This window comes from Dermochelys coriacea, chromosome 9 (genome assembly GCF_009764565.3).
Source record: "Dermochelys coriacea isolate rDerCor1 chromosome 9, rDerCor1.pri.v4, whole genome shotgun sequence".
Classification (NCBI taxonomy): Eukaryota; Metazoa; Chordata; order Testudines; family Dermochelyidae; genus Dermochelys; species Dermochelys coriacea.
Window position 1 is genome coordinate 9,673,133 of NC_050076.1, and position 12,915 is coordinate 9,686,047.

At 41.4% G+C, this 12,915-nt stretch overlaps 1 protein-coding gene across 1 annotated transcript in view; it reads left to right on the forward strand.

Annotated features, from left to right (window-relative positions):
* Positions 1-12,915, forward strand: part of MCF2L2 (MCF.2 cell line derived transforming sequence-like 2) — a 306,265-nt gene that overhangs the window by 275,849 nt on the left and 17,501 nt on the right. Inside the window, exons 27-28 of the mRNA XM_038416040.2 lie at positions 3,478-3,587; positions 5,862-5,957. Coding sequence (XP_038271968.1) covers positions 3,478-3,587; positions 5,862-5,957 — 206 coding nt within the window. The remainder of the gene's footprint in view (positions 1-3,477; positions 3,588-5,861; positions 5,958-12,915) is intronic.

Below are 12,915 nucleotides of genomic sequence, written 5' to 3' on the forward strand. Positions count from 1 at the left end.
TCATCAAGGATCTACAACCTATCCTGAAGGACGACCCATCACTCTCACAGATCTTGGGAGACAGGCCAGTCCTTGCTTACAGACAGCCCCCCAATCTGAAGCAAATACTCACCAGCAACCACACACCACACAACAGAACCACTAACCCAGGAACCTATCCTTGCAACAAAGCCCGTTGCCAACTCTGTCCACATATCTATTCAGGGGATACCATCATAGGGCCTAATCACATCAGCCACACTATCAGAGGCTCGTTCACCTGCGCATCTACCAATGTGATATATGCCATCATGTGCCAGCAATGCCCCTCTGCCATGTACATTGGCCAAACTGGACAGTCTCTACGTAAAAGAATGAATGGACACAAATCAGACGTCAAGAATTATAACATTCAAAAACCAGTTGGAGAACACTTCAATCTCTCTGGTCACTCGATTACAGACCTAAGAGTGGCTATCCTTCAACAAAAAAGCTTCAAAAACAGACTCCAAGGAGAGACTGCTGAATTGGAATTAATTTGCAAACTGGATACAATTAACTTAGGCTTGAATAGAGACTGGGAATGGATGAGTCATTACACAAAGTAAAACTATTTCCCCATGGTATTTCTCCCTCCCACCCCCCCCCCCCACTGTTCCTCTGATATTCTTGTTAACTGCTGGAAATAGCCTACCTTGCTTGTCACCATGAAAGGTTTTCCTCCTTTCCCCTCCCTGCTGCTGGTGATGGCTTATCTTAAGTGATCACTCTCCTTACAGTGTGTATGATAAACCCATTGTTTCATGTTCTCTGTGTGTGTATATAAATCTCTCCTCTGTTTTTTCCACCAAATGCATCCGATGAAGTGAGCTGTAGCTCACGAAAGCGTATGCTCTAATAAATTTGTTAGTCTCTAAGGTGCCACAAGTACTCCTTTTCTTAAAGGAACATCAGTTTCACAGCTACCAGTACAGGGAGTGATGTGACCAGTATCACATCCACCTGCCTGTGACTTCCCTAACCTGATATAGCCCTATAGCTTCTGGGTGAATTGGAGGTAACCTTTCAACATGAGATCATGTGAGACTCAAACCAGCAACCTTCAAGATTGTAGTCAAATGCTGTAACAACTCTTTCAGAAGACAAAGACTTGCAAAACCACTATCCTGGATGCTTGTGGTAATTAAAGATCGCAGGGCACTTTTTGAAGAGGAATGGTGTTAACCTTGGAGTCTTGGCTAAATTGCAACTCTGCTAATTTAAATTCTGCTTACATAAATTCACCCCACAGCTTCAGTTCCTACCCTGGACAATTATGTGCTGCTTTTGTGCATAGTTAAGTAGTTGTTTCATCCAAGAGGTATGACATTTCAGTGATGGTGAAACAATCCCTTTATGTATTTTTATATCCATTTCAGTTTACAAAACTTAAATGGGCAATAACTTTAAATGTTTAACTATAAGTGAATTACTATTTTCATTTTCTGCTTATTTGCAAACAATTTAGTCATATATCCATGTATACATATACTGTACACGAAGACAGGTGGCTACACAAACCAAGCATCTCTCCTTTGAAACACTGTTTTATTTTCCTGGAGATGAAGTTTGGAGACACAAGTGCTGTAGTAAGCGCAGTCGGGAAAGTAACTCAAATACTTTCAAATACTTTCCTGGTGGACTGTTTTTTGTAAATGAACAACCTATCCTAAATTCTCAATTACTGAGGGACAATCTTCACTCATTGATATATTTTGCTTTCCGCCACCAACCTCTTTGTATAACTTTTTTCATGAGTAATGTACCCAAATACTTGGATGCTCAATATCTAAACTGTATTCTTAAATTCATTCACCTAAATTTGGGTTATTGCTGATTATTCACTATATGTATCTTATGACTTTAAAAACAAACTTTGTATTTGTGGATAATCTAAGCACTATACCCAGATGTAGAAACACTCTTTTCTCAACCTGTATATTATATAATTTGAACATGCGCTTTAATAAATTTTTCACTGATCTCTTTCGCACTGTCAGAGTGGGATCCAGTAGGTAGCCTCTTCCTATATCAGCTGCACATTTACAGCTTATCTCAGCATAACAAGAGAGAAACTGTTAGAAGAGAACAATGCAAAAATGTCAGTATGTTTTGGATTTGTTCCCTTGTTGATTTTAAAAATAATCCCCTACATCTAGTTTCAAGAACAGATTCAAATTTTGTCCAAAGAGATTCATAAACTTTGGATGATATTCCATAGAAAGCAGGTCAGATGTTCTAAATACAAAAGTGGGTCTCAGAATGCTCTGCAGTTTAGGAAATAAATTCACTTCATCTCCAATAGTTCAAAAGCATAGGGATATAAAATAACACTTTGTGCCTTCTCTGTGGGTCCTAAAGTGCAGATATTTGGAAAGCGCTATGTTTTCCAAAGGTCCTGTAAGGTGGGTAATTATTATCATCCCATTTTATGGAAAGGAAAGTTGAGGAATGCAGATGGCATGTAATGTTGCTAGACATCATTGGGGCGAAGCCCTTAGTAAGATTACAAAAATCATCATGAGGATAATGAGAATATCCACAGTTACGTTGGGGGGATAAGACGTGTAGAAGTGATATAACTCCTCATGTATCACAGCTTAAGCCAACACTGAACTGCCGTGGTCATTTAGAAACTTTCCTAGGGGCAGGTTATTCCAGAATTGTGCACTCTTAAGGCCCCTGCACCATCCTCCAGAGCAGCTGGGACTGGCCACTGTTGGGAAAGAAAGTGTCCTAGCAGAGAGCATAGGGTAGAGAGGGGACCCTCTTGTAACCAAATGCTCTGTTCTTTCAGCAGAATTCTCATTCTGCTACTAATAAACACTCTTAAAAAATCATGACACCTGTGCCCCTCTGCTGTCGCTTGCAGAATTTAATAGGGTGAGAAGGGGTGATTTGGATCCAGATCTGGATTAGGTTTGGTCTGGTATTCAGGGTTTGGCTTCACAGGCCAATGAGCTTGCAGTCAGTGGCACCAGAATCTCCTGAGCTGCTTTTGATGAAATTTTGGCCCAGAATGGTGGAAATCTCACAAGATTGGCTGCTCTCTTGAGATTTCCACCATTTTGTGCCAAAATCTGTCAAGAATGATTCTGGCCACATCTGAGCCAGAAATGGGTCCCTTCTAGTTTGGGAGCTGACTCACCAAAAGCATATGGTGGGTTTGGATCTAGGGATTTCTATCCAAACCAAACCCCTCACCCCAAATTTGAACTGGTTCTGATCTGAGGTTCTAGTCACACTCCATCTCTGATTAATGTTTCCCACCACAGGATGTAACATGAAAGGCTGGAGTCAGTGCTCAAGTTATGTGTGTGGGGAACAGGGGGATGGAATTATTGGTTATGCCATAGCTACAACACCATGGTAGCCCGCTGAGGATGACATTAACATAAAAGTGGCGCCTTCAGTCACCGTGTGATAACCTAATAATGGTTTTGTTTCTTTTGCCCAAAGATATAGCAGGAAGTCATCAAGCGTGTATGAAAATAAATCTGAGCCAACAAACCGGGAAACATCTAACGACAGGAGCAGAAACTCCAGTCCCAGCACTAGACAAAAGAGAGGTAGGGGTTCCGCGGCACTGTGGAATGTTATGCAATGGCGCTCATATTTATATCTCTGTACACCCAGCTCTGGATTCTTCAAAGGGACACTGTTGGGATGAATCAAGCTTAACATTGAAAACAAGGGTTTACAAAACTTACAGTCAGAATGTAGTCAGTTTTGTCCATGGTTATTTTTTAAAATCCCAATGTAAGCTAAAGTAAACTTCAGAAGAAAACTGTCTGATTATTTAGCCGGGGACTGTCAGCTAACAGGGTTCAGACCATAATTATTTAATGACAGTCTCTAATAAGTTCTCAAGCTGCATTTTTCTTACTTTACCTAACTGTGAATCTTGATTATTATCAATGGAAATATTTTTTTCATTGGTCAACATTTGCCAACATTTACTAATAAAAATCTAACCCTTTCAAGCCTAGGTGTTATGCATAGACCTGATTTTTAAATCAGGCATATGTGCAATTGGCATTTAATTTGTTCATGCAGTTGTATCGGCACATCGTATACTTGTGCATGCAAATAGCTAAATATAGTAGTTTCTGCAGGCAGTTACCTGATTTGCACATGCAGTTGTGATATTTGCAAATTAGGCATACATCTGTGCACCTGACTTGTTGAAAACTCTAGTCCTACATCTAGACACACACACACACTGTAGCCCAACTGACTTCAGCAAGCAGAAGTGCCAACTTCAGCTAGTCAAGAGGCTACATTCAGTATGGAAACCTGGCCTATTGCAACTCACTATGGCTGCAGAAGAAACTGAAGGTTTCGAGGCAACTCAAGGTGGTACAACATGTAGAACTTGAAGCCCAACTTCTAAGCAATATGGAACATTGGGAAACAATGGGAACTTGTGGTCAAAATGTCCTAGTGCACCCATCTGTGCAGAGATATGACTTGAAGTTAAGTATTTGATTTTTTTCTCTTTTCATTAATAAACACTTTAAAATTAGGGTGAAACCCCCAGACACACACACATCTTACAATTTTCCTTCTGACTCCTTAGTGACCAAATGCCATGAACAAATGTCCCTTGCTTTAAAAGGATGGAATGTACAAAAACCTTATTTTCCCTGTTCTTGGCATCGTTAGAACCTATTCCTTTTATATTCCTTGCAAAATGCTGGTACACACACACTTATGTATCGTTTCCTTTGTATAGCAGCTTGTCTGCAAAGCAGGAAGTGATGGGATATGCTTTTCTTTGGAATCACAGTGTGTCTATTGCTTGTCAGTCTGGATATTATCTGGATGCATTGTCTCTCTGTGTTTCCCTGGTATTTCAGGTCTCCATTTGCTTCTCCTTGGTGAAATCAATTGGCAGTGAAATAGTGACAGTGTAAGGCAGAGGGCCTGTATGGTCAAGTGGTCAAAACACAGGACCTGGAGTGAGGAGACCTGGTTTATAGCCCTTGCTCTGCCATAGACTTTTCTGTGTGACATGTCCATTATAGAGATAGAAGATAGATGCAAAGTTTGGCAGTTGTGTTTGGATCTGGGACCTGGGTTCAGGTCCGTTTCTTTTATTAATATGTGTGGGTGATTGTGACTTCTCCAAGTAAATGTAATTATCAGGGAGCTTGACTGTTTATTCAGTTAGGGGATTGGTTTGTTAGTTTTATTGGCATGTGAATGCATAGAAGATATCCCAGCTAATCAAGTGATACAGTGCATCATTGTATGCCAGCTGAATTGCATAGAGGCTGTTGGAAAGATGTCAGCAGGTAAGGCTTAAATCACACAAAGCATCTGAGTAACCGATTTAGACTTCCAAGTGAAATACACAGCAGTGGCCTAGTGGGTTGAGGCTACAAATACTCATTGTTAATATTTTTCCTGCATGATAATGCTTCATCTCTTATTTCCCACTGGAGCCAGGAGCTGCTGCCTATTAAAATCACAGTGACACTTTTTCATGGCACAAGACACCCGGTTATGTGTTTAATTAGCTTGCTGCTAAATTGTATTTATTTTCCTTTTCAAATAGCCACATTCCTCCCCAGTTTTTTGTTTTTACTCTCCATGGAAACTCAGCAAGCCAAAATCATCCCTGGTGCAACTCAGTTGATTTATACCAGGGATCAGCTTGGCCCAGCTAGTTTAATTTACCTGGCTTCATGTCACCTCTTCAGCTGTTGCAAAAGCTTGGACTTAATCTAAAGGATTTTTTTTTTTTTTGCTTGTCATCCAGCTCTACCCTTTCCTTTCCCATAAGCTGAAAGGGTGACCCTTCCTGTCTTATTTCTTTTCCCTCTGCCTCTCTCTCCTAGCTGATGCTTCCACCAGCCTTAACCTTGAGTGCTCAGCTCTTGCTAGAAAGCGATTCACATTACAAGGTCTTTCGAACCGCAGAGCTCCACCTAAAGGTAAAATCACCCCATGCAGCATTTAGTCTCCAGCCATCTGTCTCCTGTGTACAATCCCACGATGTTCTATCCATTCCATGGTGCCATCCATCACTACCTCCTAAGGTGCTGCTGCATCCCATCCAAACGCACGCACGTGCTCCTCTGGTCAATCCTTTTTTACAAAATTGCTCCCATGGCAGTATCGACAAAGTTTGTGTCTTTAGTATGGTGATGGAAAGCGTAACTGATGAGACGCAAAACGTTCATTTTTGCATTCAGGCCTCTCACAGGAACCTAATCGTGAAAGATTCTATTAAAGCACAGAACAACCACACACACACACCCCCAACAATAACTTTTTCCACAGCTTCTTGAGTGGGAGAGGGAAACACCCAGCCACCCTGCAATGTTTTGCTTTCTGGTGTAACATGTTAAATTTTCATTTGTGCGATCGCTTAGGCTCTGTAAGAAACTGCGGTCAGTGGTTAAGAAAGCATGGTCTAGTGATTATGTCATGGGACTGGTAATCAGGAGATCTGGAAATTATTCCTTCACCTCTCTGTTCCTCTGTTTCTTCATCTGTGAACTGGGGAATTGTGAATCTTGACTCATGAATGTTTGGAAAGTGTTTAAGGTCCCTGGAAGGAAAGTGCTGCATGCTTCTGGGGCCATTATGCCAGCAGGAGGAAGAGGAAGTAATTTGGACAGTGAAAACGGGAAATAAAATTTGCAAGCAGTTTTCTGAAATGACTCATAGACTTAAAGGTCAGACAGGACCATCATGATCGTCTAGTCTGATCTCCTGCACATTGCAGGGCACAGAACCTCTGACTGTATGATGTTTTTTGCTTTTCTCCTGTTCTGATAAGTGACATTTTCTTTCCAAGTGCACCACAAGGCCAAAGGTCAGTGTAGGATAATGGAGAGTGGACGCATCAGGAGAGGAAAATGTCAATGAATAGAAAGAGGCAAAGCGGAAGCATTACATTTAAAAAGTGACATAGCAGAGGAGAACACACCAAAAACCAAAGCAGTCCCAAAGTCCTTTCGGCTAAGATAAGGCAGCACTAAAGAGAGAGGGTCTAAGCTGCAAAATCCAGTTCTGGACTTTGACTCCAGAGGATGGCAGTTTTCAGATTTGGTTTGGTCAATTATGGAAACATTTGCAAAAGTCAAAATCAGATTCAGGTTCAGACTGCAATTCAGTTTGGGGCTTTATGAACCCTTAGTTTTGGTTTGAGCCTTTTTCCCTCTTCTGTCTGCAATCATCTCAGTCCTTGTGGGATCTGTCTTCTCCTTCTATTCTCTTTCCGGGCAAAGGAGAATACTGAAATACGGTGCTATCCCTGTGGAGCATGGGCATTACTCAAACTATTGTTGATTTAGGGTCCACTCTTTTTAAATGCTAAGCACCCTCAAATCGTTGACTTGCAGGATCTGGTTCTGAGGTATGATTCTTTTGACACATCTAAAACATGCTACATCATGCATGTGTTTATTGATTTCAGTTTGTTGTTCTGTTCTGTGCGCTCAGGGGAACTAGATTTGATTCTCTCTTGGCATGGACGAAGCCTATGATAGTAATTGCAATATGCAATATCCTGCAGATCGCTGTCATTTCCCTGTGTAGTGATGGGGTTTTTTTTTGGTCCTGCTAGTACTGCTAGTACTATAAAGAATAACTCATCAAGATACAGTACACATTAGAAGAGGGGGTATAATCAATAACAGTGACAAGACTATACTGGGTTTGCTCAATGGATTTGACCTGGGCAATACAAGCAGTGTGGACACCTTTGCTGAACAACTCTTGCCAGATTGCATAGTTCATGGAAGGAGAAAGTCCTATTTAAAAGCAAGTGGGTATCTTAGCATTGACCTCTCTAGGTCCCAGTTCTGCTTTCCTGCCACCCTCAAAACTGCCCCTGAAGTCAATCATCTCCCTGATCTTTTAAAGTCATCTGCAGGGGTGCTGGAGTCTGGATGAGAAAAAAAGTCACCATCAGTATCCTGAAAAAAGGAAATACTAAAGAAGATCTAAGACCATGAATGGAAAGTGGAATTTAATTGCATCTGGCCACGTTAAATACTGGGCCAAATTCTGTTTTCAGTTACAGCAGCATAAATCTGGAGTAATTCAATTATAATTATGAGTTGCAACTGACAGCAGAATTTGGCCTGTTGTGTTTCTTCAGGATTATAAATGGGTGTAGAAAGGTTTATACCCCTGACACAGAACAGTATGTTTGTGCTTTTACAAGTAAATTCATATAATCTCAGAAGCATAAAATTTCCAATCAGATTACGGAGGCGTCAGTAGCAACACCACAGTAGTTAAGGCTGCATTAAGCTTTTTACTGAACAGCTGTGATGACCTCCATTGTTGGCAGCTGGTATCAAGTGGAGTACCCCAAGGGTCAGTCCTGGTGCCAGTTTTGTTCAATATCTTCATTAATGATCTGGAGGATGGTGTGGATTGCACCCTCAGCAAGTTTGCAGATGACACTAAACTGGGAGGAGAGGTAGATACGCTGAAGGGTAGGGATAGGATACAGAGGGACCTAGACAAATTAGAGGATTGGGCCCAAAGAAATCTGATGAGGTTCAACAAGGACAAGTGCAGAATCCAGCACTTAGGACGGAAGAATCCCATGCACCGCTACAGACTAGGGACCGAATGGCTAGACAGCAGTTCTGCAGAAAAGGACATAGGGGTTAGAGTGGACGAGAAGCTGGATATGAGTCAGCAGTGTGCCCTTGTTGCCAAGAAGGCTAACGGCATTTTGGGCTGTATAAGTAGGGGCATTGCCAGCAGATCAAGGGACGTGATCGTTCCCCTCTGTTCGACATTGATGAGGCCTCGTCTGGAGTACTGTGTCCAATTTTGGGCCCCACACTACAAGAAGGATGTGGGGAAATTGGAAAGCGTCCAGCAGAGGGAAACAAAAATGATTAGGGGACTGGAACACATGACTTATGAGGAGAGGCTGAGGGAACTGGGATTGTTTATTCTGCGGAAGAGAAGAATGAGGGGGGATTTGATAGCTGCGTTCAACTACCTAACCAGGGTTCCAAAGAGGATGGATCTAGACTGTTCTCAGTGGTAGCAGATGACAGAACAAGGAGTAATGGTCTCAAGTTGCAGTGTGGGAGGTTTAGGTTGGATATTACGAAAAACTTTTTCACTAGGAGGTTGGTGAAGCACTGGAATGCGTTACCTAGGGAGGTGGTGGAATCTCCTTCCTTAGAGGTTTTTAAGGTCAGGCTTGACAAAGCCCTTGCTGGGATGATTTAGTTGGGGATTGGTCCTGCTTTGAGCAGGGGGTTGGACTAGATGACCTCCTGAGGTCCCTTCCAACCCTGATATTCTATGATTCTGTGATTGTGCTAGTGTCCCTCATAAGATGTTTTGGCATGAAAAGGTGCTACAGAAGCTGTAGTTTAGATTCATAGATACTAAGGTCAGAAGGAACCATTCTGATCATCTAGTCCGACCTCCTGCACAGCGCAGGCCACAGAATCTCACCCACCCACTCCTACGAAAAACCTCACCTATGTCTGAGCTATTGAAGTCCTCAAATCGTGGTTTAAAGACTTCAAGGAGCAGAGAAGCCTCCCTCAAGTGACCCGTGCCCCATGCTACAGAGGAAGGCGAAAAACCTCCAGGGCCTCTCCAATCTGCCCTGGAGGAAAATTCCTTTCCAACCCCAAATATGGCGATCAGCTAAACCCTGAGCATATGGGCAAGATTCACCAGCCAGATACTACAGAAAATTCTTTCGTGGGTAACTCAGATCCCATCCATCTAATATCCCATCTCAGGGGATTAGTCCTATTTACCCTGAATATTTAAAGATCAATTAATTACCAAAATCACATTATCCCATCATACCATCTCCTCCATAAACTTATCGAGTAGAATCTTAAAGCCAGATAGATCTTTTTCCCCCACTGCTTCCCTTGGAAGGCTATTCCAAAACTTCACTCCTCTGATGATTAGAAACCTTCATCTAATTTCAAGTCAAAACTTCCTGGTGGCCAGTTTATACCCATTTGTTCTTGTGTCCACATTGGTGCTGAGCTTAAATAATTCCTCTCCCTCTCCTGTATTTATCCCTCTGATATATTTATAGAGAGCAATCATATCTCCCCTCAACCTTCTTTTAGTTAGGCTAAACAAGCCAAGCTCCTTAAGTCTCCTTTCATAAGACAAGTTTTCCATTTCTCGGATCATCCTAGTAGCCCTTCTCTGTACTTGCTCCAGTCTGAATTCATCCTTTTTAAACATGGGAGACCAGAACTGCACACAGTATTCTAGGTGAGGTCTCACCAGTGCCTTGTATAACGGTACTAAAACCTCCTTATCCCTACTGGAAATGCCTCTCCTGATGCATCCCAAAACCGCATTAGCTTTTTTCACAGCCATATCACATTGGAGCTCATAGTCATCCTATGATCAACCAATACTCCAAGGTCCTTCTCCTCTTCCGCTACTTCTAATTGATGCGTCCCCAACTTATAACTAAAATTCTTGTTATTAATCCCTAAATGCATAACCTTACACTTCTCACTATTAAATTTCATCCTATTACTATTACTCCAGTTTACAAGGTTGTCCAGATCCTCCTGTATAATATCCCGATCCTTCTCTGAATTGGCAATACCTCCCAGCTTTGTATCATCTGCAAACTTTATTAGCACACTCCCTCTTTTTGTGCCAAGGTCAGTAATAAAAAGATTAAATAAGATTGGTCCCAAAACCGATCCCTGAGGAACTCCACTGGTAACCTCCCTCCAACCTGACAGCCGCCTTTCAGTAGGACCCGTTGCAGTCTCCCCTTTAACCAATTCCTAATCCACCTTTTGATGTTCATATTGATCCCCATCTTCTCCAATTTAACTAATAATTCCCCATGTGGCACGGTATCAAATGCCTTACTGAAATCTAGGTAAATTAGATCCACTGCATTTCCTTCTGTTACTTTTTCAAAAAAGGAGATTAGGTTGGTTTGGCGTGATCTACCTTTTGTAAAACCATGTTGTATTTTGTCCTATTTACCATTGACTTCAATGTCCTTAACTAATTTCTCCTTCAAAATTTTTTCCAGGACCTTGCATACTACAGATGTCAAACTAACTGGCCTGTAGTTACCTGGATCACTTTTTTTTCCTTTCTTAAAAATAGGAACTATATTAGCAATTCTCCAATCATTCGGTACTACTCCTGAGTTTACAGATTCATTAAAAATTCTTGCTAACTGGCTTGCAATTTCAGGTGCCAATTCCTTTAATATTCTTGGATGAAGATTATCTGGATTTAGTCCCATTAAGCTGTTTGAGTTTCGCTTCTATCTCAGATATGGTGATATCTGCCTCCATATCCTCATTCCCATTTGTCATGCTACCATTATCCCTAAGATTCTCTTTAGCCTTATTAAAGACTGAGGCAAAGTATTTGTTTAGATATTGGGCCATGCCTAGATTATCTTTAACCTCCACTCCATCCTCAGTGTTTAGCGGTCCCACTTCTTCTTTCTTAGTTTTGTTCTTATTTATATGGCTATAGAAACTTTTACTATTGGTTTTAATTCCCTTTGCAAGGTCCAACTCTACTTGACTTTTAGCCTGTCTCACTTTATGTTCTGACCTCAATTAGGTAGCTTTCCTTGCCGATCCCTCCCATCTTCCACTCCCTGTATGCTTTCTGCTTCTTCTTGATCACTTCTCTAACTAGTTAACTAGTTGTTAAACCAGTCATGCTAATTTCTGTCCCAGGGGAAAGACGCAGTGAGAAGTAATGTTTGTCAAATAGAAATGAGGGCTTAAAAAAACCTCTAGTGTCTAGACACTGAAATGGGGAAATACAAAAAGAAAGGAAAATGAAAGATTTTTTTTTTTTAGATCACTACTAAATCTCTACAGTACTGTAGTTCTGTAAAGCACACTGAGATATTTAGAACATTGTAAGTCAGAAACCACCATAAAGTGTACTGCACCCCAGTGTTCTTCTAGTCCTAGGAGTAGGATAGCAACAGAAAAGCCAGGGACTCCTTCCCTTTGGATCCTCAGAAGATCTGGGGGACCGATTTTCTCAGTTGCTGAATCCTGGAACAAAAAGGTCTCTGATATACAATTGCAATCCTGCGAACACTTAGGCCATGATCCTGCCTTAGAATCTATGGAAAATTCCAGTGCAAATAAAACAGTTTTGTTTTCATTTAAATTTTTCTTTGAGTGTTTTGGGGGTTTTGACAAAAATCTTAAAATAGCACATGTTCAGGTTTTGGATGAAAATAGATTTTTTTCACAAAACTCTCATGGAAGAAAGTTCCAACAGAACATTTTAGCACAGTTTGAATGCTAAGTCCCATTGAGGCCATGTGCCATTAAAGTAAATCACATGCCTTTAATATTTTGCTGAATCAGGATTTTATGCACATGTTTTGCTTTACTCATATGGGTTGTGTCCCATTGATATCGATGCGACTACTCGTCTGAGTCAAGTTACTTGTGCTTGCATGTTGGGAGGATCAGGACCCAAGGACCCAATCCAGAAACACAAAGAAGTGAGCAAATTTTCTCATAAGTGTGGTCCCATTGAAGTCAGTATCATCGGAGTTACTCCCAGGCCTACTTGTTCACAGGATCATGCCTTTAACAAGTGTTTGCGGGTTTTCAATACGTTTAGAAATGCCACTTTCCTTCTGGAGCTGGCAGTTAATTAGTCCACGGGTCTATTTTATAAAATGCTTTAAGACAAAGTCAGCTGGAGGGAGGTGGAGACAGCTCACATCAAAATCTGTGCAAGTTGTGTCCTCTCTCCACAACTGAATTTGGCTCCTTGAAAGAAAAGATCCAGGGCTCCAGATCCTGAGCTGATGTAAATCAGTGAAACTTCCTTGCCTTCAGTGGAGTCATGCTGATTTATACCCGCTGAGTATCAATGAGTCCCTAAATACCTTACCAAACCTGGGCC